Raw genomic sequence first — 27,506 nt, 5'->3', positions numbered from 1 at the left:
CTTGGAATTCTGGAATCCTGCTGGAGGAATATGGCACTGTTCTTCCACAAGGAAGGCTTGAGTTCAGTCTGAATTTAGCTTTGTCCTTAACCTTTGTTAAGGACGCATATTGATTGAATCCAGGCCAAAATCTAGTTCTAGACCTAGTTTTGTCATTGTGGATGAAACCATGCTCGATATGCATGGTAGTCATCATGTCTCTTAAATATTCCAAATGTCCCCTCCCCCACAGATTCCACATGGTCTACACAACTCCCAAAGACGTCTTTCGTTGGCTGCCTGCAGAACGTGCAGATCAACGGAAACACAGTTTCCTTTGACAAAATCGCACGAGTGTTTGGGCCTGTGAACCTCAGAGAGTGTCCCTCCAGCTGAAAAGACGTTACCGCTAAGGGAAGACTCGCCACTATGTGCAATCAGTCAAAAATATACCGGGTGCTTGTTAAATTTAACTGTTACTCCAATTACAATGCGTATCTTTGTTGTATCGACATTGCAATGTAAAGAACTGTCAGAAAATTGATTTAGACATTTCTATTTTTTTATTTATTTTTAAATGAATTGATGTACCCTTTCCTCTTACCCTCACGGTGGATATATTCTGTGTTTTTGTATGAAGATGTATTTTTATGTCATGTTTTATTTTTATCTGTTTTTTCTCACTCGATCAATGTGTGGATCAAACCCCTCTCATATGAGAGGACAGATGACTTTTTTGTGTGTAGTGATTCATTGGGGTCTGTGGAGCAAACTATGTGCACTTTGTTTAATATCATTAAATACCAGCTCATGTAAATACTGTCAAAATGATGAATAAATCTTTTTTTTTTCCTCTTAGCATGTCCGCTTGCTTCATTCTTATTGGGGATTCTGCACCCCTATCCTGTGCCTCTGTGTGTGTGCTTATCTGGAATATAAAAAAAAGGTGTAGCAGTGTTGGTTTTAGCAGGCGATGCTTGCAAAGTAGAGACAGCAATTTCCTAGTTGACAATTTGGACTGGTCTGAAGTTCATCAATTTTGTCTGGTACTATAAAACATCTGTCACACTTTATGCACCTGTTAGCAATGGGTGTGGCTGGAATAGCCTAAACCACTAATTAGAAGGGGTTTCTACATACTTTTGGAAATGTAGTGTATTTATCTGTTCTATTTCTGGCCGAAGTATTTTGAGGTAGTGAACACCTACTGGCAAAAGCCACTCGTCACTGATTTATTTATGTTTCTTCATGGTCTCCCCCAGCTCTGTTTTCTACATGCAGAGATGAATACGGTACTGCAGGGTCTTCTCAGGTAGGATGTTACCGGCATGGGGTGAATTTGCAGGAACTGAATTAATCTGTGTGTGTGGCTTCGCTTCTGGTCATGTTTTGCATCACTGGCCAAGGACAACTAGGTCATCAAGTGTAAACACTGCTTCATTGAAAGCCAAGACTACAGCAGCTACAACACATTCAAGAAATGCCTTCAATTAACCCCATTTTCGAATTTTGGCTGTGCGCTATAGCGAAGCAATTGGTTTGGAAACGTTGTGTGTGTGCGTGTGTCTGCCCGCGCGCGCGTGCGTGTGTGTTTGTGGGCGTGTGTCTGATCATTTCTGTAAGAGTACTGTATAGTATTAAACAGTATATTGCAATTTGTGGGTTGATCTCTAAATCTCATAGAGGGCTCATTTTCTCAGAAATCAATATGCTAGATCCATTTTTCAATTAGTGTTGCTGATATGATTCACATAATCGTGAATGAATGTACAAGATAAAACAACGATATGTGACAAGTGGACGCCGGCAAATCGTTTACAGTCAGTTGAACCGGGCTATTTCTGCATATTGCGCCTGCCGGGTGCATAGAGCGCTCCCATTGGCCAGCTGGTGCTTCTTGGAGGGTGTGGGCTTATCGCAGTCTCTCACAGCTGTACCTTCCTGCGCATCTCCAACACGGAAAAAATCAGCATTAAGTGGCGTTTAGGAATAACGTTGAGTGGCTTCGAAAAGGTGGCATTTTCGTATTTCGCCTGGAGAATTTCCTGATTTCCTGAACGAAGGTTACACGTAGATGGCTAAATATTTTTGCAATCTGCAAGATGGTACACATCAAATGCCACGGAAATCAGACGCTCGTGCGTGATGCTTTCGACTAGCTAAACATAATTTTAGCTAATCGCATGACAACAGAATTTACTTTTATTGAAAAAAAAAAAATCTGCAAACATCTGCAGCGTTGTGTGTAGCGAGATTTAAATATTAATATGGGGGAAGCGTGCAGAAGGGGGGTTCTCAAACGACGGTAGGCCTGGAGAAATATCCCATCGCTTTTGGATTGGTATTGACTATGCCACTGTGAGGCGGTGAGTCTAACTGAGCAGTCTTGATGTTGGCTGGCGATGAAATAGGCGACTGTAAACACAAATAAAGGCGAGGCGCGTATCCTTCCTGTAGCCTATTGGAAATTTACTATTGTGTTTCCTCACTCCAGCTTTTGCTGTAAGCTTTTATTTTGGAAACAAGAGCGGTGGAAACGGGATTGTGATATTTATTTATTCGTTTATCTGCAAACACACTGTGAATGAGTTTGTCAGCAATGGCGGGTCCCGAACAGAACCAACAGCAGGTCGAGGAAATAGACGATCAGCTGGATGATGCGGAGCTGGCTCTCCAGGGCATTAATATGCTTCTCAACAATGGCTTCAGAGAGAGCGACGAGTTGTTCAAAAGATACAGGTAAGAATGCCGTTTTTATCTGTAGTGTTTAAATGTATCGACTGTAAGACCGCCTCTGTGTGTGTTGAAACAGATCTTTTGCAATATAAGCCATCATTGCAGAAATTATCATAGGCTGCTTCAGCTGCTGTGCTCCACATTTGGTTTTTGTTGCTAGGCCTAGTGTATATATCCTTTATAGGAAACTATACAGTATAACACTGAATAGCCTTCTAAAAGCCTTGTGGTGTGTTGCTTCACAAGAACCGAGCCCTATAAATATATTTTAAAATCACATTTTCACATTTTTAATTATTAATTTTAATGATTAATTATAAAACCGTGACTGAATCTGGTCATGTAGTATTTCTGAACATTGCATGCAATACGAATCAATAACATTATTGTTTCTTTCAATGAGGACGTGGTGCAGCTCCGGGAATTCTCCTCTCTAAATGTTTTGTTACTGCACAGCTGTCATACAAACTCATATAGTTAGAAACAGGTGTTCGGTAACGTACAGAATAGAAATTAGCATACAACCACTGGTCCGATTACATTCTGACACTGTAAATGTGTTGTGCTTCTGTCAGGTGGATGGGTCACAGAACGCCTCGTTAGAGTGAGAGCGTGCATCCTAGCGGTGGTTGGCGCGCGCATTTGTTTAACTGCAAAGTCAAAGTGCGTTGGTGTAGAATCTGCCAAGGTCTGCGGACTAACGAGTCAGAGTCATATCCTCCTATTGCATTTCTGCCAGTGTACAGGATCCAAAAAGTGCAGGCAACATGTAGGGGATGTTTGAGTAGGTGGAACAAAACTCTAGCGGTATCCCTGGTCCCAGGAACAGGATTTCACATGGAACACATCTGCTCATTTTCCATGCGAAATGTGGCGTTCTAGACCCACACACAACTGCTGCTCTTGCTTGACAGGCCGTTCTGACAGCTCTGGAGATATGCTCGAGGAAGTGTAACCGTTCAGTCCTTTGATGGTCTGGGTTCAATTTGAACAAACAAGGTTGTGTTCAGTTGTCTCACTAATTTGTTAGGAAGGTCTGATGTGTCACATCACGATGCATCTCTTTAGAAGAAAAGTCTTTTTATGGCTAATGCCTCCAACATAGAAAGAGAGCTTGTCTTAGAGATATCCACATTCTTCACATTACCTCTAACTTATTTTTGAAAACAGGAAATTACTTTGTGATATGGTTTTGTTTGTTTTGCGTGAGCATGTATACACACACACACACACACACTCACCCACTCACCTGCTTCTGCACGCATACTCACAAATGTGGTCCACACTGGTTCCCACTCCTCGTTATTTGCACAGATAATGTTGTAAGTAACTGATTCACATGCACAGGCTTGTGAATAAATGATTCACATGCACAGACTTGTGCATAAATGATTGACGTACACAGATTTGTGAACAAATGATTGACATTCACAGACTGAATGGTAGTACCTGGCAGGTGTCTGAAAGCTGACGTGGATGCGCCTTGTAGTGGTCGGGCATCCAGAACTGTCTTTGGTGAAGAGGACCGCAGAGAGCCTAAAGAGGAACGTAGAGACCCCAAAAGAGTGTGGTGTGTCACACTTCTGAGACAGCCGTAAGGACATGGCTGCAGAGGTCAGCTCATTGCACTTTCAGTATTCGGTGAACACTGAAATCACAGTGTGCTTTTCACCCACGGCTATAACACAGAGCTGTCTGTGCTGTCAGCTCTAACCCGAGGCAGATCCGTGACTCAGACTATCTGCCTCTTCTCCTGACACCCGAGAGAATGAAATCTCAGAATCCCTATCACCTGCAGGCACTTAGCAGCTCGGTGAAAATCTACTTATACATGCTGACATTGTCATTTGACACACACACACAGCACATAGAGATGTGTGCGTGCGTGATGCGATGCGCACCTAAATAGTTGCTGGACTCAGTCACTGCGTTGTGAAAATGAAATAAATAACAAGCTGAGACCTAGTGTGAATGCTGGCTAGTCAGGGACCTCTGTGTGCTGTATATCGACTGCAGCAAAGCATAATCGCAGAGGCGGAAACGTGCACCAGAACAGAGAGATAAACAGTCACTGTTTTACATTAGCTACTCCCACTAGTAAGAGTGCATTGCAGAAGACAAGGCAGGTAAAAATGCATTTCTTGTTGGAAGTAATATTTGAGTTTTCATTTATGTAGATGGATGTTTAATGAATGAATTATTTAATTCAAATACAGCATCACACTCCAGCAGGGATCCACTTGGGCCTGGAATTTACCTCCGTCTGTTTGTAAGTCTACTTCCTTTAACCGCTGTGCCACATTGTGTGAGGCAAACAACACAGCAATACAATAAAATGGAAAGTGTCCTTATTTACAAACAACTAGAGCTGTAATGGCGATAATTATGTATAATTATAGATACCAAATAGCTTTATTCTGAGCAATTAGTATTTCTACTTTTCATAAGTTTACATTAGGCATCAATGCCTAAATTTAGAAATCTGTGTACCTCTGTTTGCTAAATTTTAGAAACAGAGTGACTGTTAATAGCATAGCATGGTAGTTTTCACCTACAAGCTGGTGCCTTCTTTTATGGACTGTGAAGTTATCATTTTCTTCTGCAGGCCCAAGTCAAACAAGTCATTTCAGAAAGTGCTGTCCTCTCAGAGTCAGTTCAGTTTGCTGGAATAACAAAACACATAATGGCATGTGGACACAGAGCACTTTGTATATAGACTTATCAGGCGGGAGTAGGATTGTCCTTCACACAACATTTCAGTTCAGTAGAAAGAAGAAAGCTCATGTTTATTTATCTAGGAATGGTACGAAATGTGGTAGGTTTTATTTATAAGGACCGTCTTTGACTTGAAGCCCACTGAAGACATTGCAGTTTACACTTTGCAGTTGTACAAGGTTGCCAAGTTCTCCTGTGGATGACAGAACAGGAAGAACAGAAAGCAGAGATGAAAACAGAGGAGAAGGAGGAGGAGGGGTGCCAGAAGCTAGTGATGCAAGGAAGTAGCAGTGTGGGAGATTTCGATACTCTTAGAGGATGGCTTTAAAAAAAAAAAAAAACAGTTCAGTTAAAGTAGGTCGATTTTGTAATCATAGTCGGAAATCTCTTGAGTTGCCTGAATGTCCATACATAACCCGAAGAAAAAATATGTTTCTCTTAATAAATCAAGAGAGGGAAAAAAAATACTCTGGATGTGCTGGAAACCCTGCTGGCACACAAGATACAGTGGAGACAAAGAAGGCATTGAAATGTAATCTACACAACAAGCCAAGTGCAGTATCAGTTGTAAACCCAACTGAATCCCCCTTGCAAAAAAATGCCTTGGTTACACAGTCTTATTTTTTTCCTGTGTTCAGTTGGCTGCAGCAAATATAAATTCTGCATCAGTTGCCTTTCCAGTGTGGCACTTGACAAGCTGACAGTGGCGGTTTCAGCTTGTAATAGGAATGTTAAATTGCAATGAGAACTGGGCTTTCCATAGACACAGTCAGTGCAGGCGTTCCCCACGCAACCAGGCAGGCTCTATAGTCTGGAAACCACAGGTTCAACTCAGGACAATATTTGACATACACATATTGAGGGAGTAGGGGTTTTGGGAGACCAAACGTGACTGAACAGGGAATCTTTAAGCTGTTCACCTGAGGTAGAATAACCACTAAGTCTCGAAAAAGACAAGGACAGGGGAAAAAGAACAATAAGAAAAACAATACTCCTAAGGGAGAGTATCCCAAAGAAAAGCTCTAAACAACCGGTGTACTGGGTAACAAACAAAAGCTTAAGGAGTCTGGACTTTCTGAAAATAAAAAACAAAACTGCCTGTGCAGAAAACGGGGTAACTTAGAGAAAACAGACCTCAAACCGAGGCTGAAAAAGTAACACCCTAAAAGAAGAATTCTGAGTTTAGGTTGTGGCACTAACTTGTTGCCAACAACCCGTTAAGCTAAAGACTGTTGTGCTAATTTTGTAGTTACAACAATCCAATACCCCCCAAACTCTCAAACCTGTACCTTTACCACACCTGACAGATTACCAGCTCTCGTGTAACATAAGTGACGCTGAAGCAAAGCTTATCGGCTTGCTAGGGGTTTAAATAGAAAGCCAACAGGTGCAAATTGTAAAAAGATTTGAATGCGTATAATTCAATCAAGGAAATGAAGAAAACTTAATGGCCGTAATAACTGAAGAAAAGGCGCAGGAAAAAACCAATGGCCGTAATAACTGAAGAAAAGGCGCAGAAAAAACCATAATGGCCGTAATAAACGAAAGAATGACGCAGGATGGAAAAGAAATGGTTTTATCACCCAGAACCATGACACATATTATATACCAAAAAGGAATTTGCATCACCGTGTGCGGTTGTGAGACTAAACGTGATGACTTCCTGTAAGCTCATCATTTTCAGTTAGCTGATGGGCACTGCCAGTCTGGACGTTGACGCGTATGGATGGCAAACAGTAGCTCTGAAGACCACAGGCGATGTGCACCAGCAGCCTTTATGCAATTAAGGAGACATATAGCCATTACTGGAGCATTAGAGCTGCTTTCAGTTTTCTCTCCTTATTCCCTCATTAGGGTCCTTGACAGATTGGATTCATTTCTCTTGAGTTGCATCATGCACATTTAGTGTGAGCATGCCCCAGTGTTCTTGCTCAAGTGATCAACAAATCAGGAAGCTTATTCCTGTTGCTGAGACTGAATGCAAATTCTGTCCCTTTCCAATTAAATGCTTCAAGGAGTTCCAAAGAATATAAGTAGAAACTGTGTGTGTGTGCGTGAGACTAAACTTGGTATTGTAATTAAGCCTGTAATTAAGCAAGCGCTAACATATTACTGTTGTTGATATTGACTAATCCCCAAGACCTACCTTTGCCCTTTTTAATTTTTAATCAACTGCTCTAGAATCTCGGACAAGGAGGTGAGAACATGGCTTCTTGCACACAACACTGAACGGCCAAAGCAGCCAATATCAGTGTGATGGAGAATGCGATATGCTTTTCCACGCGGATATTATAATACTATCTCAAGATTGTGCTCGGTTTTTAATCTGTGCAAAAGAAGATGTAGGCCTAGATTATTTACATTTGTATCTATAAATATACAAGTACATTTTTTGCAACATCGAAGGGCAGGATCATAGTCAGAAACAGGAAATGCAATCATTATTAGACCTGACAGGCACAAGCAGTACTTCAGCTTCCCCCATACATAGTAAATGTCACAGTATGACTGATTGCGCCTAAGAGAGAGCAACGTGCTGTGTATTTATGGGAGCAGAAGGGGCTGCCATTTACTGAGGTAGATTCAGCTCATGGATAATAATCTCCCCTGCACGCATTACCCCTGGTGGTAAACACCGTCTCCCTGAGGAGACAATGACCTTTTGTGCTTTCAACCAATTGTTATTCTTTTTGGCTAAAACAATTAATATGAAAGGGATTAGTCATTCTTTTGAAAAGAAACCTTTTAGATCAGGGGGGTATTTCGCAAATAATGATAACAGGACTGAGTAAAACCCGGAACAGTTGTTTTTACTTGACTCCATGTTCCAAATTTGGGAGGGTTCTGGGTTTTACTCAGTGCACATATCCAGCTAACTCAGTAATCCTGGTTCATGAAACAGGGCCTAGAGCTCTGCAGCCCTGTACATGGAGAGCCACAGGACCGTGCCAGTTTTTGTTGCTACACAGTACTTAATTGGTCAATTGAAGCAGTTAATTGACCTCACCTGGTTTCTTTATTCTGATCTGTCTATTGTTACAATTGTCCAGGCACTGGGCAACAGGCTGAAATTGAAAGCTTCAGTTGAAACGCGTTAATCCAATGGTTTTTAGCTGTTTTGGTATTTGGCGTTGACGGTTAGCTTTGTGTGCTCTCAGTGCATAAAAATGTCTCCATATGGAGGCCAGGCTGGATTGCTGCAGTGGGGGGTTTGTTCTACAATAGAAGGAAAGCTGTCTGTTGATGCAGTGTTATTGATGAAACTCTGTGATGACAGTGAGGCAGGAAAACCACACTTCCTGACTTCCCTTTGTGTAGTCAGAGCCAGGGCTCATAACGGTCTGGCATCAGCCCAGATTCAGACCACTGCCTGGCAGATTTCCCTCAGTAGTTCTTCTGAAGCGATGTAGGCGTGCTTTTTTTCTTTCCTCCTTTACACATCTATGTTTCTGTTAGCTGAAATAATCATTATAGTTAGCCAACAATACAGTAAGTCTTATGCTAGTGGGCTGAATTGCCATGGGTCAGTTTGGTTCCACCTGGACTCAGATCTGCATTAAGAAAGGGGTATAATTCAGTGTGGTTCCAGCTCTACAGTGGGATACAAGCACAGTGATCTCGGCTGATTCCAGCTCGATGCTGGGATACAGGTATTATAATTCAGGCTGGTTCCAGGTTTACAGTGGGAAAGGGGTATAATGAGTCAGCCTGTTCCAGCTCTACAGTGGGAAGGGGGTATAATGAGCCAGCCTGGTTCAGCTCTACAGTGGGAAAGGGGTGTAATGAGTCAGCCTGTTCCAGCTCTACAGTGGGAAGGGGTTATAATGAGTCAGCCTGTTCCAGCTCTACAGTGGGAAGGGGTTATAATGAGCCAGCCTGGTTCAGCTCTACAGTGGGAAGGGGGTATAATGATCCAGCCTGGTTCCAGCTTCACAATGGTAAAGGGATGTTTATCTTCTATCTGCCGAGGTCTGTAATGATGCTGTCAGTAGAGCTCACCTCTGTCTCTTTCCCTCAGGAATCACAGCCCACTGATGAGTTTTGGAGCCAGTTTCGTCAGTTTCCTGGTGAGTCGAGCAGGTCCTGCTTTGTCCTTATTCTGGTTCTGCCAGACCACCCAAAGTTCCTGAGTGAAATCTGCAGTTCATGCAGATCATGGCTTGAGGTACAGGATGCATTCACGGGGACAGTTTTCTCTGAAGACAGCCGATGAGCCGGATGTATCAACGCCGCCCACGCACATCGTCATTTGATATGGTTTAAATAATTAAACCCCAGAAACAGAGGAAATGCAGAAAAGACAAAATCACACATGGAAAAAAAGAGAGAAGTGTAGCTGATTCCAGCCTTCTTTTCACATAGCCTTTCAGAGTCTAAAAGGAAACTCTCTGTATTCTTTGTAAATGGTAAATGGACTGCATTTATATAGTGCTTTTATCCAAAGCGCTTTACAATTGATTCCTCTCATTCACCCATTCACACACGCGCACACACACACACCAACGGTGAAAGGCTGCCATGCACCAGCCAGCTCGTTGGGAGCAATTAGGGGTTAGGTGTTTTGCTCAGAGACACTTCGACGCCCAGGGCGGGGGATCGAACCGGCAACCCTCTGACTGCCAGACAACGACTCTTACGTCCTGAGCTATGTCGCCCCTGTGTGAATGAGGGTGTCAGACAGTGTTCTCCCCTGAAATTTTGAGTATTATCACCTTCGTCATCCCTGGGATCATCATCTTTTACCGTTCAGTTTCCACAGTGCTGGCTGGCTCCGTCTCTCAGCGATTCGTGCAGAAAAAAGTTCCATTCTGGCGCAGAGGCGGAAATAGGTCAATGTCACTGTCCATCACATCAGGGTTTGCCCTCCATAAGGTCTGGGAGAAGGTCTCTCACTGGCTCTGCTGCAGACGAATCCCTGGATATTCGTTTGAATGCTTCAGTGTTCATGGGCTCAATCTGGTTCAGACGAATCTCTGGAGATTTGTTTAAATGTGTCAGTGTTCATGTGGTTTGGCCACTTTTTCGATAGCCTGTACTACCCACAGAAATACTTTAAATAAAACAGAAAAAAGTGTGATCACACTTTATTTTAGGAGCCTGTTCATCACGTAAGGAAACGAAATACGGCTGCATATTTAGCACACAACTAGTAAATAAGTTGTACATTAATGACAAAATTGAGTCTGAAGCAAACTAGTAGATTAAATAATTGTTCCTTTTATGCTTTTCCATTTAACAAAAAAATTGTAATAATAATACATGTTTTTGTATATAATAATAATAATAAGATACCCATTTTAACATAATATTGTAGTGAAATGGGAGAAAGTGCTTTGCAGTTAGATTGAATATGGCCATAGTACCTTCTTTTGTGCCTCACCCTGGCTAACCTTTTTCTGCCATTCTTTTGGGTTGATCTAGCATCGGTGGGGAGGGTTTTCTCTTAACAGGAAGGGAGCAATGGCCTGCTCTGCTGTGCGACATGGCAAAATAATTAATTCATTATAATCATGAATAATTAAAGGTCATTAAATCAATCCAGCTTGCTAACCTGCTGCGAATGAATCCGATCAACCACAATGCTGGATGAATGCAGATGAATGGAAGTGAACTGCATGGTTTCATTTTCAGCGCATTCATCTTGGACATTGAGTTTTGGGAGCATATTAATATTAAAATACAATCTAATAAAACAATAATTTTGATGAGGCGATTATAAAAATGAGAGCAGCTTACCACATTTATCCACAAAGGGCACTAAACGAATGAAGGTGTATGGTTGGGTGTACCAAGAATTCTTATATGGGACATTTAATGGTGGCTCATTGGTATGTGTTTGGTACAGACAACTTCACACTTCACGAGAGAAAAGAAGTAATAAATAATCATATTTATGTCAAATAATTCAAACACATATGTTTCATAGAGAATTCACATTCTGTAATTGGCACATGTAAAATGGCAGACGTGTCCTTGTTTTCAGGGTTTCCTGTGAGCTGTACTGATGCCACCCCTCGTACTCTGAGGAAAAGCCAGCTTTCAGACTTTTTCTGCCTAGAATAAGTGATGGGAGAGTCATGTTTCAAGAAAGCGAATATGGGCGGAGCAACATGCACTGTCACCAATTTATTTGATCCAGTCAGTCTTCTTTTATTTCCTTATTCATTTTTTTACTGTGGAGCGCAAAATCTTTTGATTGATTCAAACAAGCCAGTGAGATCTTAAGTCATGTAATTAGTCTGATAATTATGTGCATTTTCCCAATAGATGATTAATTTGGTAGATCATTAAGATGAAATTTGACTGATTGGTCTTTCTTCTTACTGGTATTGGATTTAATAATATCAGATCTGGTGGGAAGATTCCGAATTGTATTAAAATGATTAACTGTACAGATTGGAAACAGTGGGAGGTGGAATTAATTCAGTCAGCTGTGTGAAATCTGTTGAACGCCTACGGCTAGAGAGAAAACATGGTGTGTATATTTTTACAGGATTGTCTGTGGCAGATACCATTTTTAAAGATTTTTAGAGGGTATTTAGGCAGTTATACGATGAAGACGTATGTTGAAAAGTGTTTTATTTCAAATAGCATCTGTCTCCTGACAAATGCGAATGGAACTTGAAGTGTCTCCAGTACAGAACCCTGCTGTTAGATTTCCTATATTTTATGACAGATTTTGTGTATTTGATGACAAGAGGCCTTCTGTATGTGATTACTGATACAGACTGTGTCTGCAGCACACTGTGATGAATAACTATAAGTATGCATTTGCAGAAAATGGTAATGGCTTAGATGAAGGCTGGTTGTATTTGCAGAATGCCGTGATGGGTGATTACCACTGTATTTGCTGAGTGCAGTGATGACCAAGAAGAATTAAGTGTTTGCAGCACATACTTATGACTTCACGTGAAGTGTTTTCGTGCTTGTATAATGCCAAGATGATTAATATGCACTATGTCTACCTAGTACACTGAGGACTAAGAGTAATTGCGTTTTTGTAGGACATGAGTGTGGCTGAGATCAAGTGTGAGTTTTCCAGATGCCACAATGACTGCCCTACGTGTTTTTCCAGAACCCCATGATGACTGAATCACGCTTTGTGTGTTTTTCAGAACGCTATGATGACTGAATCACGCTTTGTGTGATTTCAGAACCCCATGATGACTGAATTGCACTGCGTGTGTGTTTTTCAGAACGCCATGATGACTGAATTGCACTGCGTGTGTTTTTCAGAACCCCATGATGACTGAATTGCACTGCGTGTGTGTTTTTCAGAACCCCATGATGACTGAATTGCACTGCGTGTGTGTTTTTCAGAACGCCATGATGACTGATGCATGGGTGTTTCAGAACCTGATGACTGTGCACTGCGTGTGTTTTCAGAACCCAGATGACTGATTGCACTGGTGTGCAGAACCCATGATGACTGAATTGCACTGCGTGTGTGTTTTTCAGAACCCCATGATGACTGAATTGCACTGCGTGTGTGTTTTTCAGAACGCCATGATGACTGAATTGCACTGCGTGTGTTTTTCAGAACCCCATGATGACTGAATTGCACTGCGTGTGTTTTCAGAACTCCATGATGACTGAATTGCACTGCGTGTGTGTTTTTCAGAACGCCATGATGACGTTTGAGGAGGAGAAGATGCAGATGGCCTGCGAGGACCTGCGGGCTACGGAGAAGCTGTGTGAGAGCGATAACGTGGGGGTCAACGCCGGGGTCATCGAAACCATCAAAAACAAGATTAAGAGGAGTGTATGTCAACTGGACATCCTTAATAAGAGTTTAGTCATGGATAGAGAAACTTTAATGTTAGGGAAAATGTTAAGATAGGAGGGACCTTCATTGTAGAGACAGATTTTAGGGTATAATGGGTAGTCTTTTAAATTGCATTTGGGGGGTCTGTGATAATATAAACACACAGAAAGTGATTGGTTAATAGTATTTGCTGTGTAAATATTTACTTGGTTGAATGCTTTTTATGTTCAGATAAATGCTTTCTACTACATTCATTTAAAAACATGTATTGATTTTTCCTAGAAATAGAAATTCAGTTTCCAAGTTAAACAATATATATAGATTACTCTGCCGCAGCCTTGGAGAGAAAAAGATTTTAAAAAGTTTGCCTTGTTGGTTTAATTCAGTGTTGTGAGTTAAAGCAACAGTGTGTGATTGTTCCATTTCACAGTTGTGGTGTGCATGAATGGCATAGCTGGAGTACTGCAATATGGCCAACTTCCAGCCTGTGTTTGCATCACTGGACGCAAAGCTAAGAGAGATGTTGTAGCAAAGTTAAGACACGTGTTATAGCCAAAGGAGGGCGATGAGCTCATGAACACAGGATCCATTGGTCTGTCCTGTCTGCCTGTTGTCCTCCTCGTCAGTCTGGCCAGTACCCAGAATGCCGTGTGTTTGTGCCCCTCCAGATGGACTCTCAGAGGTCTGGGGCCGTGGTGGTGGATCGGCTGCAGAGACAGATCATCGTGGCGGACTGCCAGGTCTACCTCGCCGTGCTCTCCTTTGTGAAGCAGGAGCTCTCAGGTCCGTTTCTGTCCTGACTGACCACGCCGCTTTTGTACAGACTGCTTGCGTTGGCTCCCCGACACCCCGCTTTTCATTACATTGACTCAACAACAGTCGATTTGATCTAAAAAACCTTTGAACTGCTCTGCTTCTTATAGAAGAATAAAGGTGAAAAAGCAAACCCTCATTTGTTTGAATGATATTGTAGGTTTAATAGTCTCATTTTTAATGTAACCATCTATGATGCATATATTTTGGCTCTTGCCTTCCTCAGTGTGGATGTCTGTCTGATGGACTGTTTAATTATTCAGTATCTTTCACCTTCATAAGCTGGTTCTCTGCCAGTATTTTCTGAGCATGTTCCTCCAGTGTTTGTATTGGGAGTTAATTATACCATAAAGATACTGTTCTGAGCAGGTTTGGATGGTTCTACTAAATATTTCATTAAACACAAGTGATTAATGCAGACAGGGCTCAATGGTTCATAAAAATAGTTGCAAGGTCAGACAGTGTGAGCCATAAGTTTTCATGAAAAGATGCCAAACTAACTGCGCTTTCATATCCATAAAAGGCCAAACTGAGCAAAGCTCCAAGTGGACTCTCCTTCGATTTTTTTCACCAACATCAATTGAATACTCTGCCATCTCACCATGACTAAATCGCTGGAGTGAGAGAATCTGAGAGGATAGAGCTAGAGTTCATCTAAACAAGTAAATTTACAGTTGACCAGTCTGTTTAAATGGTGAGAAGTATTTCAGAACTGAATGTTGAAACCATCCAAGCGTTATTATGCAAGTCTTGTGTTGACCCCAGAAACATCTTGCAGGGTATTTTGCAGGATTAAGCAAAATGAAGCCTGATACATTTGGTAAATATTATGAAGGAACTCAAGCTTTCATCCAATCAGATATGATCCTGTTATTTTTATAAATATTTGTAAAAATATTTGCAGAAGTAGGATGACTAAGTCCTTAATCCTGATTGGTGAACACCCTCCAGCACGCTGATGCAATCATACCCTCCTCCATTTTAACTGTTCCAGCGTACATCAAAGGAGGCTGGATCCTCCGCAAGGCCTGGAAGATGTACAACAAGTGCTACAGCGACATCAGCCTTCTGCAGGAGGCGTGTCAGAGGCGGGCCTCCCAGGAAGCTCCGCCCCTGGACCAGGCCAATGACAACGCGCCGCCGCGGGGGGCCGCCACGGCCGAGGCGCTGGGCCGGCTCAAGGGCTCGGTGAGCTTCGGCTATGGCCTCTTCCACCTGTGCATCTCCATGGTGCCGCCCCACCTGCTGAAGATCGTCAACCTGCTGGGTTTCCCCGGCAACCGGCACCAGGGGCTGGCTTCTCTCGCGTACGCGAGTGAAAGTAAGGACATGAAGGCCCCTCTTGCTACGTGAGTAGGTCATCCCGCATCACTTCCTGGGGAGGAGGGGCTTAATGGTGGAGTGTGACTGTGGTGGGCTGCACCTTTGTGTTGATACGCTTTCCTTTATTTTCTTTTATTTACACAGACATTAGTTCTGCCGCATGCTATCATCATCGTGTGCCCTGTTTAGCTGTCACACCTTATTATGTTAACTAGCACTTGTGCAGGGTATAGACTGTAGAGATATTATTATTATTATTATTAAGTGCAGTAGCAGCAGAGTAGTACTTTCATTTGATGCACTGGAGTTAATGTAGAGATTTTGAAATTCCAGCCATATTGCATCAGAATCTGTGGTTTTCCTTTGCCGTTGGGTATGCATAACAGTTTTGTATGAATCATTTATTTGGCATGCATGAATATAGAAGTGCTCTGAAGAGCCAGAAAATGGGTGAGAGTTTGGGCATGTGCGTGCTTTAGCATGCATATCTTTCCTGATAAATGCAAGCGGTGTGGTCTGAATGGCAATCAGATCCATGACCCTGGCAATCGCGTGACTAAGATCTCCGCTAAGGCACCATTACCTAACTGCACAGAAGGAGCAAGGTCTCACGTGCAGTGGACTAATGGAGTTCTTGTCTTTTCTCCAGCAAGTGACTCATTAATGACATCATAATCCATAGACAGCTTGTGTACACACTCAGCTTGGCTACATTTATGGCTCGCAGAATTATTATCACTATCACTAACTGCTGCTATTTATTACTGTAAGCACTTGTATTTAATCTAAATACTTACAATCTGTTGCTGTAGTGCTTATCTCTAAATAATTTTCGTGAGGTCTGCTGCTTATAAATAATTTTGATGTTTTATTATGTTGATTTCTGCTCTTACGCACAGTAAGGAATGATCATAATGGTTACTTTAGTACAGTATGTTGTGTGGAGTTTGCTGGGTTTAAACTGTCAAGAATGAGTAGTTGTTTAAATGAGTAGTGTCCGTTTTTGGTAACTCTTGCCTCGTGGAAGCTTCTTCAGTGTGCTGTTATTGACTATGCCTTTGTGATTTCCTCCTCTGCTTCCTCTCTCTCCTCCACTCTTTCTCTCCATATTTTTTGCGCGGTCTTCCGTTGCCCCCCCCCCCCATTTCCCATTTCCCACCCCCAGGCTGGCGTTGCTGTGGTATCACACGGTGGTCCTGCCCTTCTTTGCTCTGGATGGCTCAGACACGCAGATGGGCCTGATAGAGGCGAAAGGAATCCTGCAGAACAAGGCGACGGTTTACCCAAACTCCTCCCTCTTCATGTTCTTCAGAGGCAGGGTCCAGCGGCTGGAGGTGCGTGTCCAATCAGATCGGACGCTCTTGGACCAGTGTCCAATTGGATCGGCGCTCGACTGTTAGCCTCTGCTGGGTGAACGGTGTTGTCATCAGTACAGGCCAAATGCCACAGCAGCAATTCTCGCTTTCTTCTCAATTATTTCAGTTTGCCTTATTTATTTTGCTACTGTGTGTGGGGGTTTGGCACTAGGGGGCAGTGTGCAGTTCTGCTGATGGTGCTTTCTTTTTTCTGTGGTTTCTCAGTGCCAGATAAACAGTGCCTTGACTTCCTTCAATGATGCATTGGAGCTGGCGACAGACCAAAGGGAGATCCAGCACGTTTGCCTGTATGAAATCGGTATGGGCCTTTCCCATTGTCCACACCACATTATTCTTTAAATATTATTACACAATCGTAATCATGGCAATTAAAAAAACACGTGTCATGAGAGAGGGGCACACTTGAATGTTAGATATTAGAGGAAAATGAACACATTCTGCTTTAAGAAGCTCCATTAAGCAATTTCATTGGCAGAGTTTTAAGCGAGAAGTGCATGTAGCAGTGAACACGTATGTATTGTCATATTTCAGATTTAAATGCGACTTTCGATACGTGTTCCAAGCTATAGTTTACAGATCAGGGTGACTCAAACCTAGTCTGCGATTTCATTAAATGTATTTACATTTTTATTAAGAGTCATCTGTAAGCTGTGCTGGAGCCTTCCTACTCAGGTCTACAGTAGCATGAAACGCATTTGGCGGAGACAAAGAAAGCTTTCGTGCATGCACTAGATGTGTTTTGGAGAAATCTTAACAGCTCTCGCCCTTTCCCAGGCTGGTGCAGCATGATTGAGATGAACTTCAGCGATGCCTACAAGTCCTTTGAACGGCTGAAGAACGAGTCAAGGTGGTCGCAGTGCTACTACGCCTACCTGACCGGAGGTCAGTGTTCGCCATTCACCGGTCTATGTCATAACAAGGGATTCAGTGTTAATGCCTGCCAGATGTTTCAGTGGTCATGAATGGAACAGTCATGGAATATGTCTTTGCAGCTGAAAAACCTACCACTGTATATCGTACATTAGTAAACTGTCTGCTCACACCTCATGTTTTTCTCTTTGTATTCTAGGTTTGCTGTTTTCGGGCCATTTTTTAGTTGTATATTGTTTTCTGATTTCAACGAATCTGTACTTATGTAAACTTATTCAAATGAATCATACTTTTTGACCCAACTAATTAACTTGTGGCATGCGTGATGTTTAAGGATACAGTGCACACACAGACCCTATGCTAATGATCAGTTACTAACTATGCCAGTTAAGTAAGGCCAGTTGTTTCAATGAAAAACGGGAAATGTCCATACCTTCCAGGAATGGAGTTAATTGCAGCACAGTGTTACTGAACGTTGTATCTTTGAAGCCCTTATATTAGCAGAGCGCAGTTTGAGTGTCTGAATGTGTGCCGCCTGAGTCTGTGTGACTTCCTGTATTCCTTTAACCCCCACAGTGTGTCAGGGAGCTGCCGGGGATCTTGAAGGAGCCATCAGCGTCTTCAAGGATGTCCAGAAGCTCTTCAAGAGGAAGAACAACCAGATCGAGCAGTTCTCCTTGAAGCGGGTGAGCTCATCAGGCGTCTCCAGCCCCGCCCGGATTCGGAATGTCCAAGTTGCGATCTGTGTGCAAGCGTGCACATATAAAAGCCCGTTCTGTCGGCTCGGGAGAGCGAAGGCGGCTCGCGGTTCTCCTCCAGCACACGTGGCTGCCAGCCACTGCTTCTCTTCACACCTGACTGCTAACTACAGATGGCACTGGCAAGGGCCAGATTCAGTTCAATTCAATTGATTCAGTCAATTCAGACTGCGTTGCTCACTCATGCACTGAAAGTGACATTACGTGCATAACATACTATATTTAATTGTTCGGTTTACCTACAAACTAGATAGTATCTAGTTTTTGTGTCAAATCTGGTCTTGAAATCCCCCAGAGTTTCGGTCTCTACTACATGACCTGGCAAGCTATTCCACACAGTGAGTACTCTGTGTGAAAAAATGCTTCCTAACGTCTGTGCAGAATTTACCTTTTGCTCAGACGTTGGGGAGTATTTTGCATATACATATACAGTATGTGATCTGTGTATTTATGTGTGCGTGCAGGCAGAGAGGCTGAGAAAGATGAACCCCAGCAAGGAGTTGTGTATCCTAGCATCCATCGAGGTCCTGTATCTGTGGAAGGCCCTGACCAACTGCTCTACCTCCAAACTGCAGCTCATGGGCCAAGGTGAGCAGCAGATGGCGCTGTTTGTACAGTCTCCTGTAAATATGCTGTATAATAAGTATATATTTTTTTTTTGGGTCAGATTTAAAACTTCATTTTCTGCAGCATGGCTCTGGGGTGGTAATATGGTAATATTTGCATTTTCAATTATTTCAATTGCTCTCCCCCTGCAGTCCTACAGGGAATTAATGACATGCATTGCATGGGTCTCAAAAACCTGCTTCTGGGAGCCATTCACAAATGCCTCGGAAACACAAAAGACGCCATTCAGGTATTTGATAGTGCTATCACCATTATTCACATATGGCCTCAGAGCCCTACAGTGAAAGGGGGTAACTCACCTCATTCACTTCCACTGACAGGTAATGAGTGTCACTAGCATTATCACCATGTGACTTTGGCTTGGTCGCTGTGGTTTCAGTGTTTCCAGCTGTCAGCCAGGGACGAGATGGGCCGACTGAACAACTCCTACGTCCAGCCGTACGCCTGCTACGAGCTGGGCTGCGTCCTCCTCAGCAAGCCAGAGGTGACGGGGGTCCACCACTCTGACCTCTGTGTGCGTGTGTGCATGTGTGCGTGTGTGTGTTCATGAGTTCAGCTCTGTGACGTCACTTATGTAATAGAAATATAAATATATATTGATCAGGCACTCCTGATCATTTTTTCTGCAATGCATGCCAGGTTGTTGTTTTTGTTGCCTGGTATTAGATCAACATTTATTTATTTATCTTCAACAAAAATACTTTCTACTCAATAAAAATTAGCATGGCATATACAGTAAGTGGGCAGTATATGAAAAGTTAAGAAATGTTCTGTGCCAGTTGATAATGTTTCTTCCTTAAAATGTGTGCTTGCATAAAAAAATATACACTGATGTATTATAAATTCATACAAATGAAGTACTTTGAAAGCTAGATGTAATGAATGTGAAATCACACTGTTGTTTCTTTGTCCCAGGCTGTAGGGAGAGGTAGAGCACTGCTCCTCCAGGCTAAGGTAAGCTATGTGTAACTATGAAACCTATCGGTACGAATATACTGTAGTCCTCTAATTTAACAAGGTGCTTTGGATTTGTTTTGATCCCCTTAGATGACCCTGTTGATTCATTTTTGTGTACAGTGCCCTGGTGGTACAAAATGATATGAATCTAAAAATATTTATACAAGATCATTATAGACAAAGAAAAAAGAAATCTAGTTTGTATATAGCATAGCTGTATAGCCATAATTTCTACCTTCTATTCCAATCAAGCATTCTAAAATCTCTCCCCCAGTGCTACGTTTAGCATTTTGGAGAACCTGTTAAGATTCAGACAGGAATTGAACTCTTCCTGACAGTGTCTCTGTAACGTGCCTTGATTGACAGGAGGATTTCGCCGGCTACGACTTTGAGAACAGGCTGCACGTGCGCATCCACTCCGCCCTCGCGTCCGTGAGAGAGGTGGTGCCTCAGTGACTCCGCCTACCCACTCCGCCCACTTCCCCCATAGGGTGGTCATGGAAGACTTCAGATATATGCTCAAGCTAGTGAGTTTAGGTGGGGGAGGGGGATTCTATCCATGTTATATGGTCCTGATGCTAACTCTCTTATTTTCACTATAACTGTGTGCTAAGCACTGTGTGTATGTCGCCTAGCGACAGACACGGCATTAGAATACTAAAGTAATTATGCATGACCATTTTACAGAGTCTGGACCTGTATTCATAAAGCATCTCTGAGTAGGAGTGCTGAGCTAGGATCAGGTTCTCTTGGCCCATATTCTAACCATAGCCATTGCTGGCTAAAAAAGGCAAGCTGATCCTAGACCAGCACGCTGCCTTTGATATGAGCTATGAACATAGGCCCTACATTTGAGACACTTTATGAATACTGGCCCTGGATGTATTTGCACAATCTGTCCTCACATCACCCATGCACCCTTCTGCTTGATTTTATAATTCACTATGAAGACCTTTCACATTTACCAATAAGGCAGGATTTTACTTTTGATTTTTAATTTAAAAAAATATATTTTTACAATAATAAAAAATTACACTTTAAAGTGAAAGTGTGAAGACACGGCAGGTTGTAATGAAACCTCTTTTGTTTGGATTCGTCAGGTAGTTATCCTGTTGGCGACCTGGCAGAGTGGAGTAGATTGTGATTGAAAGGGCAGTGCTGTAGTGTGCCGACTTGGTGCTCTCGTCATACTTAAAACGATCAAAGACGCAGCTTCCCATGGTGTGTGTGTGTTGCTTTTTCTCTCTATGTTGTGTTGCCAAATACGTTTGCACTGAAAATGTGTGGGCCCCCTGTTATGAAGAGCAAGTCTAGGCCTGCAGATTACTGTGATGAGCTGCAAAAAGACAGCTCAAATCGAGAGAAAGAGAGAGATAGGAGCAGACAGAAAGAGACAAAAATGTTCTTGAATTGTTTACTGTTTTTCGAATGACCCTTTACGATTAAAATTTTGTCACTTTTAGCCTAAGCGACTTGCATTGCAGTGCATTTATCATGGAAAGCAAACACTGCTAGAACTAGAGATCGGCAGTTACAATAACTTTGGTTTGCGGTTGTGTCATGAATCGGTCCAGTCATCATAGACAATTTTACACCATTCATTCCAGTGATCCAATCAAATATATGGCATGAATAAATCATCTTAGGATGGTTTATCACTGACAGTCTTATACAAATCTGAGGCACTTTAACACTTAGTATTGTGAGGTAGCTAGACTGATAAAACATGAATGATGGCTGTTTTGACAGCTTGGTTGGTATGGCAAGACCTTTTTAACCCTGTTATTCTACAAACGCCTAAATGCCCAAAACCAAATTATGTGCTTGCTAGTGAGTCAAAAAGTGAGTATCTGACAATGAATATTGCATAGAGAATGCAACACCTGTTAGTGTATTGATTGAATGGGGAGGGATTGCCAATCATCACTTGGCTTTCAGCAGAACTAAAGAATAGACTGATTTGTTTTCTAACAATTGGTTTGGAGCTTTACGAAAAAAATATGGGCCCAGTGGTTGCGTTAATGCAGGATTCAGCGTTTTTTAAAGTAGAAAAAAAAGAACCAAAATACAGTGGGGGGGAAAAATACACTGCGTTCTATAAATGCAGATATTCCAAGGTTTAAAAAAAAAAAAAGATTTCAGTGGGTGACGAGCCAGACTTGAGCTACAAAAAAATAATTACTCCTGTTTCTTTGAGCCAGGCGTCTTTCAGTGTTTGACATCTGTGTTGTTTATTGATCATAATATTTACACAGCCATCGTTAGCATTGTGAGAATGAAGAGGATGTTTAATTTGAATGAAAAGTTGAAAACACAATGTCACGTTCTAGCTAGCTTGCTCAACATGAGTAAAATAAAACAGAAATTCTTAATATTATTAGCCTGTTTGGCAAAAAATTTGTTTTTATCAGAACGCCAAAACATTATTTATAGTTTATTTATTTTAATCCCGCTATTAATTTTGTTACAAGTGTGATAATAAAATTATGAACGACGTGTATTTATTGTGTTATTTTTGTGAGTTGGCATATTATGGCAAAAATAGTTATTTTTATCACAACGCAAGTGAATTAGCGTAAAACTAATTCCAAAGATGGATCATTCCATGGGCTAGTGTGACCAGTCGGGTCTCTTGTGCATTTACTGCAGCAGTGCTATACAGAATTATAAGTGTTTCCTTTTTGAATGCTGCAGTTTTTTTTCCACATCCAGCTGGGTGCGACATGGGGTCATTATTCTCTCATAAATCATTAAATAAATAATAATTTTACACAAAATCAGATTCACAAATATTTCTCGTATGTTACAGAATAATGATGTTCCATGTTGTTCCTACAGCTTTTTTTTGGTCTGATTCTCTTGCATACTAATAGAGATGATGTTTCACTTCGATTCAAGGCTTCAGTCATCAATCAGAGACCGCCATTATAGCCTTCTCGATCAAGCGGTTGTCTTGTCAGCACAGAACTGTCCCTGCAGTGCTTGTAAAATTAGGTGAGCTGATTATTTATGGGAACACATATGTGCTGTAATTGGTTAGAATAAATTGTTTGTTTGTGAAAGTTTGTGTTAGTCTGATTGGCTGGAATAGACTCAGTGAAAAAATAAAAACTTTGTGGATAAATTTGCACATCTTGCTGTGAGGGAATGTCTCCAATCCACAAATGTGTTTCCACACATGCCAGGCGATGTCTACGTGCACAAGTCATTGTGAAATTAATAGGTAATCAGAAAAATGGTTTAGAAAAAATAAAATGTGCAAAGAAATGAAAGTGTATTATTTTTCTGTTTGGGAGAGATTTGTGAGTGGAAAGAAATATTTGTGAACCAATTATTTTATAAGGTACAAAAATATTTGTGAATCTCATTTTGTGTAAGGTTCATATTTTTGAAATGATTTTATGATAATCCCAAAAATTTTTCCTGTTTTACTCAGTGTTGAACTGCCTGAGTTTGTGTGTAAGTGTCCCTCTTGAACAATGTAAATCCTGAGTGGTGCAACAAACAGGTGCGCTCTGGCACATAATCATTCCATCAGGTGCCCCTGCTTTATCGGGATATCTTGGAAAAGCTATTGGAAGAATTCTCAAATTCCTCAGATTATGATGTATTCCTGTGGCTCAATAATTCCTGCCCTTCTGTGTGGGTAAACAGGCCTTACCTCAGTACGTTGAACTAATGTTTACCTTTCTCAGAAAGATGTCCTTCCGCAGCACATGGCCTGAGTGTACCTGCAGTGCATAATGGCAATTTCATCTTCCGCATGTTAAGGAAAAGCTTTTGTTTTATACATTTTGTTTTGCGCGTGTCATACTGTACCGGTGAGCAACACACAGTAACCAACGGTCCATTTGGAAATGGCCACGCTGGGGTGTGACCAGCGAGCAATAGCCGCAAGTTGATGTGTTTGAGTATTCTGTGCAAGGCCCGTGGTATTCCTGTAAAGATTTGCATAGGTTGTGCTTTTATGTTCGCTTTAAAAAAAAAAAAAAGAATAAATTATTGTTTTAATAACAACATTAGCGCCGTCTTGACTGCGGCCAAATATCGCCGTGATCCCGTATGTTTTTGTCGACAATCTTAATGCATTTCCCCGCATCTCCCTCCCACCCCTTCTGGTGAAGGATGAAACGTAGTGTGACACAGTGCGAGTTCTTTAGCATTGCATTGGCGGTGTGTTGACAGCACAGGCCGTCAAGACACCTTTTACATAATATTACACTGATATAACTTGTACGGGGGATGATATGCCCGCGCAATATGTGTATATATGAACACATGTACTGTACGTCTGAGTAATCTTCCCTTTTAATTATTTAGTATGCAAGGTGGCACAAACCATTGTAATCTTAGTCGGTGGTAAAGGGTACATAACTGGGGTGGGGTGGGAGGGGTGACTACATGAGATTAATCACTGCAGGAACTGGTTTTCCTGCATACAGGAAGCATTTTCTTTGTCAGGTTCAACAAATTGTACAAAGAAAATAAATTATGTGTTAATTCTATCGTGTATTATTGGTCTTCTGTGTTGTGTTTTTGTAATGTGAATGGTTCTGTAAAAATAAGAAGGGTAACACACAAGGGATTCCAGCTACAGCTACCAACAACTGCAACTGCAACTGCACAGTTGGAAAAAATGGTTTTCAACTTATTTTCCTCTTTCATGTCTAGTATCAAATGTTCATTTTTAAATGAAAGAAGGGATTTTGCAGAGATTCCGGGCTAAACTCAGAGGCAGTAAGAAGATGAATTTTACTTATTCTGATTTGTTCCAGAAATGCACATATTCGTATTGAACCAAAATCCAGAGGGGAACTATCGATTTATTATCGATGATTTTGTGGTTAGGGCAGTCACCATTTTATCTTTTTCCAAGTCTATATTAGTAAACAGGGACACAAAGTACAAGCACTGACAATATAATGTTAAGCTTTTATTTAGCAGCAATAGAAATTCTGCATTAAGATACTCAATATACACAGGTCAACAATGGATAAAACCGTAATGCCAGGAGCACACTAGTCTATCTACCTCCAGTGCAGTAGTTCTTTAAACAGCTGCCCCAGACGAGGACGCGGAGGACATGTTTGGGAATTGCTGTGTCCTTACACACTGGACATGAGGAATGCTTTTAGAATGCTAGTAACAGTCCGGGGTGTTCACACATCCCCTCCTTACGTAATGATTTGATTTTTGTACGTTTACCTCGGAGTGGAAGATGTGGTACTCACAGGTGTTTTAAATTTCCTGTACCATGTGATTTCAACCGCTTGAGAGCAAGTGCTGAATGGGGGAAATGGATTAGCTAACACCTGATTTGTTTAAACCAACTGGAGGACTTTGGTGTGGAAAGCAAGATTTGGTCTGGGTATGATTTTCTGAGAATCGATCTGTTGAGAGACAGCGGTTCTGACTAATATATACCAAGTCTTGTTTTGCCATCGTGCCTATGTGAGATGAAGTCCTTAGATGGATGTGACGGAACAGCTGTGCACAAGTGCAGGACTTCATTTCCCATTACCACCTCTGAAAAGAGGAGGACCATGTGGCTTTTGCACTCAGTTGCCCATCGCTACTGAAACCACTTTCCCTTGTGCAGTGAAGTTGCTGCTCTGCCCAACCCGCTTTGCTCCACTGGCTGATCATCTGTCTGCACTGCTCTCTGAGAAGAATTATACATTCACAGCACTATTGAAAAGAACAAACTGCCTTACAACAGACGCATTACGAGTATAAGAGCAGGTGTAGAAGCAGGGATGTGCAATGTTTCTGGCCTAGCATTTTACTACGCACGTCTCTAAGGTATGATTAACAGTCAATGTGTGCAAGATCGGCACCCACTGATGGTACATACAGCAATAAGTTACATCCACCCAGTACAGTGGGTAAGTATAAGATAAGTAGTGTGCCTTGTCATAATGCAGACTTTCAGACTAATAACTGGAGACAATTCTGCATCACAGAGGACACAGAATTTGTGAAACTCTGCTCACAGAAAACAGTCTACACACATCTGTTAAGGAATAAAGGTGTTGTGTAATTCCTGAAGTTGTTTTAGACTGCACTGTGACAGCAGAACTGCATTACATGTCTTATAGTAGTTTACTAACAAACTAACATGGTCTATTCTTTACACAAAACAGCTGTACATTAATCTTAAATAGTTTTGTCAGAGTTCCATACACATGGCTTCTTCATTCCTGAAGCGAGACTTGAGGAAGAAAGACAATGTCACATTCAACTCTCAAACCTTAACTTCCTGTTAAGTGGGTTTAAACTGTTCAGTCGTACAGAGGAGCGAAGAATCAAATGTATCCGAGTGCTACAGCTTAGAACAATGCCCCTTTGGCATGGTGTAGCTCGCTTAACGGTTGTTTTTAAGAGTACCCTCCCTGTTGAGTTCTATGTTGTAATGATCTGAATTTAACTGATGTTGTAACCAGAAGGTTGTAGATTCAAATCCTGAGAGGGACCCTGTTGTTACATATAAATATATGCTGTGGTATATAAACAGTCAGCAGTATAAACATATTATGTGTGCTTGTATGCACGATAGCTGAATAAGGGTGCTATTGCTAATAGAGCTATGCCCTAGATAGAGCTGTCTGCTAGGGTAATTAAGTAATATCCTGAACACGTATATGAAAATGAACAACACAGCTAACTGTATCCTGGGCTCTTGCCCCATTTAGACAGCCCGAACGTATTCTACAGAGCAGAGCTACACCATGGTTTTAAAAAAAGAGGAGAGTTTAAAATCTGGGTTTCGGACGATGCCCACCGACGAGTTCGGACGTCTCCCCTTGTGCATTAATAGATGTCCGGCAGGTTGGAGTAGTTTCGATCCCAGTATCCCCCGGTGTAAAGCCAGTCCTGGGAGCCATTGTGAGGGTTGGGCCCCTGGTTAAACCATCTAAGAGGAAATGCCACAGAGTTACACAGCATTCCCTCACACTCTGAAGGAATACTATACAACTAAAACTGGAAGCTTCAGCAAATTTCCAACTTATTTAATCACAAAGCTCTGGTTCATTCAGGTATTAATCATTTTTAAAAAACTGTAAAATCATCCAATGAAACACCCAAGATGATATTGTGCAATAAAATGTACAGTGCTAGCTGAACTGTTTAAATTTGCTGCTATATCAATTTAACAGTTTAAGTGAGAGTAGATGAAAGAGATGCATTAGTTATGACATAAAATTAAAATCTGTACTGTTGAACTTGAAAGACATGGCATTTCACAAACATTTTTTCATCTTAAATTTAACTGAATATTCCGAAATGCTTTTTGCTGATCCGATTCTTGAAAGGATCTACACAATTCATTTTTCTGTTACCAATTTGAATTTAAAGGGCTCAAGTGCCAATGCATCTGTTGCAGTACTGGAGTGAGCCAGAGGGGGGAGCACATAGCACAGCATAGTGTTCAAATGTGAAACACCAAACCAAACCAGACCAGAGGGCAGCAAGCAACTCAAACCTGCAGCAGGGAGCAGGATTTCTTCTCATTAAAACAGAGCAACAAACACACAATGGAGAGAAAACAAAAAACAGGAAAAGGGGGGTTACTGATTTAAAAAAAAC

At 41.7% G+C, this 27,506-nt stretch overlaps 3 protein-coding genes across 9 annotated transcripts in view; 2 read left to right on the top strand and 1 right to left on the bottom strand.

The window, feature by feature from the left end:
- LOC135260872 (laminin subunit alpha-3-like) overlaps positions 1-837 on the top strand; it is an 85,616-nt gene extending 84,779 nt beyond the window's left edge. For all 6 annotated transcript variants that reach the window (XM_064346532.1, XM_064346530.1, XM_064346529.1 and 3 more), the window contains one exon: positions 233-837. In XM_064346532.1, coding sequence (XP_064202602.1) covers positions 233-375 — 143 coding nt within the window. In that variant the 3' untranslated portion in view covers positions 376-837. The remainder of the gene's footprint in view (positions 1-232) is intronic.
- Positions 838-1,865: 1,028 nt separating this feature from the next.
- ttc39c (tetratricopeptide repeat domain 39C) lies at positions 1,866-22,419 on the top strand. 2 transcript variants are annotated; one of them, XR_010331764.1, is made up of 15 exons: positions 1,866-2,718; positions 9,449-9,497; positions 13,052-13,192; positions 13,864-13,978; positions 15,003-15,357; positions 16,497-16,665; positions 16,912-17,005; positions 17,482-17,589; positions 18,154-18,263; positions 18,800-18,923; positions 19,094-19,191; positions 19,342-19,446; positions 19,878-19,916; positions 20,286-20,446; positions 21,020-22,419. XR_010331764.1 is itself a non-coding variant. In XM_064346525.1 (14 exons), the coding sequence occupies exons 1-14, from the start codon at positions 2,564-2,566 to the stop codon at positions 20,373-20,375; spliced, it is 1,752 nt and encodes a 583-aa protein (XP_064202595.1). In that variant the 5' UTR covers positions 1,867-2,563; the 3' UTR covers positions 20,376-22,419. The 2 variants fall into 2 exon arrangements, 1 of the variants encoding a protein (XP_064202595.1); XM_064346525.1 differs by having other exon boundaries at positions 1,867-2,718; positions 20,286-22,419.
- Positions 22,420-24,831: 2,412 nt separating this feature from the next.
- The window catches only part of LOC135260871 (oxysterol-binding protein-related protein 1-like), a 30,810-nt gene continuing 28,135 nt past the window's right edge, over positions 24,832-27,506 (bottom strand). Inside the window, exon 27 of the mRNA XM_064346527.1 lies at positions 24,832-26,832. Within this exon, the coding sequence (XP_064202597.1) occupies positions 26,730-26,832 (103 nt within the window). The 3' untranslated portion in view covers positions 24,832-26,729. The remainder of the gene's footprint in view (positions 26,833-27,506) is intronic.

The sequence above is a fragment of the Anguilla rostrata genome, chromosome 8 (genome assembly GCF_018555375.3).
Source record: "Anguilla rostrata isolate EN2019 chromosome 8, ASM1855537v3, whole genome shotgun sequence".
NCBI lineage: Eukaryota > Metazoa > Chordata > Actinopteri > Anguilliformes > Anguillidae > Anguilla > Anguilla rostrata.
The sequence above is the reverse complement of the archived record's forward strand: the minus strand, read 5'-3'. Positions and strand labels throughout refer to the sequence as shown.

What these genes read in the sequence shown, in the direction of transcription:
- ttc39c (XM_064346525.1), top strand. Translation starts at nt 2,564, where the DNA reads ATGAGTTTGTCAGCAATGGCGGGTCCCGAACAGAACCAACAGCAGGTC. An exon ending in AAAACAAGATTAAGAGGAGT is followed by an intron (nt 13,193 to 13,863) that starts GTATGTCAACTG and finishes GTGCCCCTCCAG; the next exon opens with ATGGACTCTCAGAGGTCTGG. An exon ending in ACTGCAGCTCATGGGCCAAG is followed by an intron (nt 18,924 to 19,093) that starts GTGAGCAGCAGA and finishes CTCCCCCTGCAG; the next exon opens with TCCTACAGGGAATTAATGAC.